Source organism: Fulmarus glacialis, unplaced genomic scaffold (assembly GCF_000690835.1).
Source record: "Fulmarus glacialis isolate BGI_N327 unplaced genomic scaffold, ASM69083v1 scaffold12336, whole genome shotgun sequence".
Taxonomy (NCBI): Eukaryota; Metazoa; Chordata; class Aves; order Procellariiformes; family Procellariidae; genus Fulmarus; species Fulmarus glacialis.
The window spans coordinates 14,297-20,749 of record NW_009220069.1 but is presented as its reverse complement, the minus strand read 5'-3'; the positions used below and the strand labels follow the sequence as shown (position 1 = coordinate 20,749).

The 6,453-nt window shown below is 38.3% G+C and overlaps 1 protein-coding gene across 1 annotated transcript in view; it reads right to left on the bottom strand.

Moving 5' to 3' along the window:
• The window catches only part of LOC104078832 (dolichyl-diphosphooligosaccharide--protein glycosyltransferase subunit STT3B-like), a gene marked incomplete at its 5' end in the record, with an annotated part of 18,366 nt that overhangs the window by 1,920 nt on the left and 9,993 nt on the right, over nt 1-6,453 (bottom strand). The window contains 4 exon segments of the mRNA XM_009580622.1: nt 1,403-1,615; nt 2,705-2,818; nt 3,870-4,043; nt 6,414-6,453. The exon segment at nt 6,414-6,453 is cut by the window's right edge and continues 32 nt beyond it. Of these exon segments, the coding sequence (XP_009578917.1) occupies nt 1,403-1,615; nt 2,705-2,818; nt 3,870-4,043; nt 6,414-6,453 (541 nt within the window).

Genomic DNA, 6,453 nt, shown 5'->3' with positions numbered 1-6,453 from the left:
GGATTGTAATTTCACCCCCCCTGCCACAACAAATTAGACAGTAGGCAGCTCCCACACACTTGCTGCGCTTTGCTGTGCTTACCAGCAGGCTCTATTATGTCAATAAAATACAACTTTTCTGTTTTTAATAACAACAACAATAACATTAGTATAAAGTGAGATAGACACAAACTAATACACAATACTCGGACATGTTACATCTCTGAGTTTGAGCAATGTGGTTCCTAACATGGAAGAGTGATAGGCGACAGACTGAATTTCCAGTAAGGATGCAACTGCTGAAAACCTGTGGCTACGAAGGAGCCCTCAGAATGCATTTAAGAAATCCTAGTTTAGACATTCACCCCTTGCTCTTTGTGGGTTCTCCGATTTCTTAATGGGAAGTAGTGCCTGTTTGTACTGCAAGAGTTGGTGATGGATCAGAATTTGTATCAACTTTTATCTTGGTTTCAGACAGAGAACTGACAAATCCGCAGCTTAAGTGGGATCAATGCGTCTATCGTTAATAAATATAGCCTTGCTTGTCACTTAAGATCAAAAGTTACACTGTACGTGTATGATAGGCATGGTAAAGCTTATAATTTCCTTTCAGGATAAGTCTAGCTTCAGTGGCAACTCCCAAATACCTTATTTTATGAACTTCCATCAAATCACAAAAATAAGCATCTTCACCCATTCTTTACTTGTATTTCCATGACACAGCCTAAGTTTACTGCCTATACTAATTCAGTTTGTTACACATTTGTTTCTGACAGGATTCTGGAATTCCTTTTGCAATATACATTTGAAATATATAGAAAACAGATGTTGTGAAGGACAGGGTTGCTAAGATTCTCCCCAACTCCCCTGATAACACATCTTTCCTAATAGGCTGAAGTAGCACACCACAGCTAACACTTTTAAAACCATGAAGATGACTTCAAACAGTAAGCAGCCAGACACTAAAGTTCCGTCAACAAAAGTTCCATATTTAATTTATTTCATACAAAATTGCCATTTTTAAACTGCTAGGCATCACTACTTTCAAACAAAGTCAGAAAGCAACTTCCACATTATTTACTTAGTGAGCCATAGTTACTGAAACATGAATTGATGTACTTTAGAGATTATACTTCCAGTTACATGAAGACTTAAGAGTTGTAGCAGCCAGTGACACACTCTGTTTCCAGTTAGCATTCTGCCTAAAAAAAATCTAGCCTTGTGTCTTCACATGCTTTTAAGTTAAGCAGACAGTAAATTAACAATTATTACCAGCAGGCAGGTCTGATAGTGGACACTAACATGAACAGTATCCGTAACATTCTGGCTAGTGGAAATACATAATTCACCAGCTATGCGATTCACTGTTAAAAAATAAACTGCCATCTCCTGACCCCTTTCAGTTACTTCACTGGGAACCCACCTTCTTTGACAAATACTTCTGTTTCGGTACAATGTTGGTTACTCTAGGTTTATGATCCAATGTCTCTCTGTTGTCTAGTTGTTTCACCTTGTATATTCTAACAAGCCAGTGCTCTGAGGTAAAGGCTTCCTCCAGATGTTTAAATTTAATGTCTTTGTTGCCTATCTCAGCGTTGCGTGTACGATCAAATCCTGGGGGTGTCCGAAAATCCAGCTATAAAAATTAAAGTTGCATATTAGTTTGAGACAAAAGCCAAAACGCCCATCACTGCAAACTGTGGTACTTCATACCACAAGGCAACGCTTTCAGCTCGCCTAGTCAAAGGGCATCTCTTCTCTTGCATTGGTTATTACTACACAGAAAAAAGTTCCTTTTTACAATTTTACAAAAAAGTTCCTCAAGTTCCTCAAGTTCCTTTTTACAATTGAGAAAGAGACAAATTCATTCTTACTCCTACAGATGTCGCAGGAGACGATACTTCATGTCTCAACAGAAATATCACATCTGCGTTCAGAGATAAAAAACTACTTGTGAAAGTCTGAGGTGCGGCTGCCTGTGGTGGCTTTTTAGCATAGCTGCTCCCTTGTACTCTCTCTTCTATAGTGCAATAATTTGCACTTTCATGGTTTTCCATACAAGTCTGAATAGTTCATGTTCATGTTTGTCAGTTAAATTTGAACCCCTCGTGTTACAAATAAGATCCACTGGCATCAATTTTAGCTGAATAAAGGATTCTTGTGCTAACACATCAGAATAAAGGGCCCTTGGCAGTGGGGGGAAGAACAGGAAAGAAAAAAGCAAACAAGGTAGACTTAGCTACATACATATGCTTGATGATCCCAAGGGGAGTGGCAACTCTCCGAGAATTATGCCCTTACTATCTAAGTGCCGTGTTGTGTAATACACTGATGTGACTTGGATAGAAACCAGGTAATTTCTGACAGGCATTAAATAGTTCATTAACAGTTCCACTTCTGTGTTGCTATTAAAAAAAACAAATCTAAAGCTCTAAAGTTAATGCTTTAGCAAGCGCACTACGTAATGGAATTAAGATGCTTGTCTACGGCAATGTGAAGGACAGCAAAAAGTTACGTACAAAGTGTAGGTTAGCAGCAGAAATGCTTTTTTCTAAAGGTTATATACAGTAGACCATGCCTAGATGTGTTTTAATTTGTAAAGCTGACTCTTACCTCCGATTCTGCTACTACAAGCAACACTCAATCTAGAAGATGGAAAATACATCAAAATAACATTTGTTTTCTCACATTTCAATTAAGATTCACTAGAAGTTGTATCACTAACCTGCATCTCTCCAAATCTGTAATAGGACATTTTATACATGAGGCAGTTCAGCAAAGTTGGAGAACCTGCCTTGTCTACTCGGAATTCTCCCTGAGGGGTAAAGTAATCACTTTCCTTTAAAAAGAAAAGAAGATACAAAGAGTCAATATAAACTAAACTCCTATTTAAGGTAATTTCTCATTCCCTTCTCCACACAAAAACTTCGTAAGAATCTAAACTGACTTGTACAGCTTAAAAGCTGACTTAAGCTAGTCTTAAAACAGAAAATGATGGTACTCATTAAAGGTAAAATAGTTACAAACTACCTGCTTGTAACCCAGACCCCAATGGACCAGTCTTCCTAAACCCGTATTACTGTACCAGTACAATTTTTGTCACTTCACAGTAAGCAGGTACTGGAAAACTGATCTCAAAATATAAAAGTTAGTTGGGCATCTATCAAAATGATTCTTCAGAAAGGTGAAGAGCACTGTATTGTTAATATACGAGGTCTGCAACATTACCATAAACTTAATGGGCAGAGTGTTTAAACAAAACATTTCTGCCATTTTCACCTTCAGTACAAGATTAAACTATGCACACGGGCTACTCCCTTAAGCCTGTGCTCAATATCTAGAAGTTTTTGTTAGGCTTAAGAAAATATTACCACAGACTTCTGCAATCTCGGAGATGTTTGAGTAACTTGAACTCTACCTAAGTCAATATTAACACTTCAACTTGTCTCCTACTATTACAGAGTTTGAAGAAATTTTTAATGCCAGCTATTTAAACAGTCTGAACACTCCTTGTTTTTTAACGTATGATGGTGCATAGCGAGAGACACAGACAGAATTACAAAAGATATCCTGTACTTTCAGTATCATGCAAAAAAAGTGAAAAGCTTTTAAGGTTACTGACCTTTCAAAACCATAAATATTGAAAGAAACTGGGCTAAAGGTCTCTGCACTCCTACTGTTCTAGGAAAACAACGCGTAACACATTTTTCAAATAAAACTGCAATAAATAGTAGAGATTTCCCTCCACTGTAATGAGCACCACCAGAAAAGCAACAATGTAAATAAAGGTTTTTTAAAAAAAAAAAAAAAAAAAAAAGTAGAGATGAACATACAGAAATACAGTATTCAGCCAAGAATGCTTCAGTTTTCCTGTGTATATTTCCACTTACCCGAATATCTTTGGGATGTTCCCCCTCTGCTATTCTCACCATCCACAAGAACTTATTAATATCATCACCAGAGTAGCCAATCACACCACCAAAAATAATCAAAACATAATCCACATCCAGACTTCTCATGATCTCGTATGCTGCTGACTCATTTGATGACATTGCCTTTCCCACCTGTATCATAGCAAAAATATCTTAAATCTGCATAGCTGCCTATCAAACAGATCCACAGATCAATGTCCTGCCAGACCAAAGCCCAAAAATACATACTTGCCAACTGAAGCCCACATTTTTATTCTAGATAACGAGTGCCCATTGTGTCTATTTAGAAATTCAAAAGCCCAACCTAAATTGAAATATTCTCTCCTCTGTAAGAGGGGAGTGCTGCCTGTTGAAATGAGTGTTTTGAGTATAAAATGTAGCAAATAAGGGTTTTCCTTTTGTGACACTTACAGATTTTTCAAGTTATGGCTGTATTGCCAAAAACTTAGTGTTGCAGAAAATACCTAATTCCAAATTATTTTGAAAGCTTTAGACACAGCCCAAAGTGAGTAAATTATTTGAAGTGTTAGTAATTTCTTGGGTTTTTTTTTTCCCCTTGAGCTCCGTCCTTCACTAATGAAGCAGCCATGCCGCATTGCACTCAGCAGCTTACAGGCACCCTCAGTGTTGAATTCAAGGTAAGTTTATACAGAGAAAATGTCAGAATAGAGACACCCTTGAGTTAAAAGCATAACAGAGTTTTGGCCTTGAAAAACTTTTTAAAGCTATATCCAGAACCTCTTCCATACTGGTCACTTCCCACTCTTGAAGAATTCACTTAAGCCAGTAACTAGCATTCAGTTCAGTAGTTTTGTTTGCTATTGAAGGTCTTGCACTTAAAGCATAATAATGTATTGGTGTAGTAAAAGGGAGTAACTACAATATAAATAATATTGCATCCAAATTGGCAACATTCAGTTAAGAACGTAATTAGAAAACACTAAGCTTAGGCTGCAATCTGTCAAAAAGACCGAGAACCTCAGCTTCTTGGCCATGATCCTAATCAGTGTCAAGTGATTTGGCAGATTTCCATTTCTGTGCAGGAGGAAGTCGTCTGAACATGATTCCCGGGCATGCCTCCTTTACCGCCCAAGTTCAGGTATTTGCCACAACACCCATTTATTGCTTGGGTCCCCCTTTATGGAGTATTCATTCCAAAATAGAACCTGACAGTGCCAGCAGTCATACTGGAGAGAATCCTTTATTAAAACCCATCATCGCTAATTGCTGTAATGTGTATGGTTACTGTGCTTATGCTATACAAATGACTTCCATGGTCTCTCTATTCACGTGATGCACCTTGTCCTGCAGGGATCTGTTGGTTTAGGTATAGTATCTGCACTTCTACCTCTTGTAGGAGAGGTAGGCACATAGAGCTATCAGACAGAGTTGAATGTCCATCTAAGACACTAACACTGTCAGGTCAACAAAGAAAGTAAGAGAAAAGTGCCTTAGTACATAGGAAGGCTTGTTGACTGATATTAGCACCAACAGTACAATTTCCCAAGCTTGCTTTCGGCTGATGTGAGTTCCCCGCTCCTGTCAAAAGCACGTACATATCATCCCCCCCCTTCCCCAATACACATTTTTTCAGGACTTTGTATGCTCAAAGCACAGCTTGATTAATTTGTCGATTTTGAACACTGCTTGTCTGCAGATCTGGTCCAACTGCTGTACTAGCTACTGACACAAGACAAGAAACTATCCTAGTGCGTTCCTCAAGCCCTTCCCCCATTCTGCCCATGCAGCATGACATGGGTCCCTGATTGATGACTAGCTGTCATTACACAGTCCCTAAGATTGCAACGTAGCTACAATATAGAGTATTCTTTTGTTTCTGAAAAAAGTTTAAGCTGCCCAGAGTGGTGCCCCTGTAACCACAGGCAATGCTAACACCCTGCCTTTGAGAACATGCACAATCTTAAACTTACTCTTCAGAAGTGAAAGAAATTAAATGTACAAATGTTTTGTCTAACTGCAAATTCGAAAAGACAGAACCACGTCAAAGCTGCAACATTTCCATTGCTATTCATAAACTCTCTAATTTCCAAAATGCCTGAAAATTTGTTTTTCATGTGGTCAGTTTTCACACGCCATTCAAAAATCCAGTCAGCAAAGACACTGCTGAACTGAAACGATCCCTATTTGGATAGTGCCAGTAAAGTAGTGGTACCAGGTAAGCTGCTGTAGCACTAATCACAAGGGGAATGGTTACATTAGATTTTGTCTATCCTCCCACAAAGAAGAGAAGAGAAACTGAAGTGGAAGTGAAGTTTTGGAAACTCCACGTAAACAAAACAGAAACTCCAAAAGCAAAATTGATCCCTTCCAGCCCAAAAACTAATAAATGCAAAAAATATGCTCCTTCCACCTCTGTGTTTCCCACTCTATGGAATTTTTCCTTAATATCATACTATCTATCAACAGACATTTACAATTTCATACTCCACTGCAATATAAACATTTTGGTGTTATTACTCCATAGAAAATTGCCACCCCTACCAGGGCTATGTGGCTGTTGTTCCAAGTATTGTTATCAACC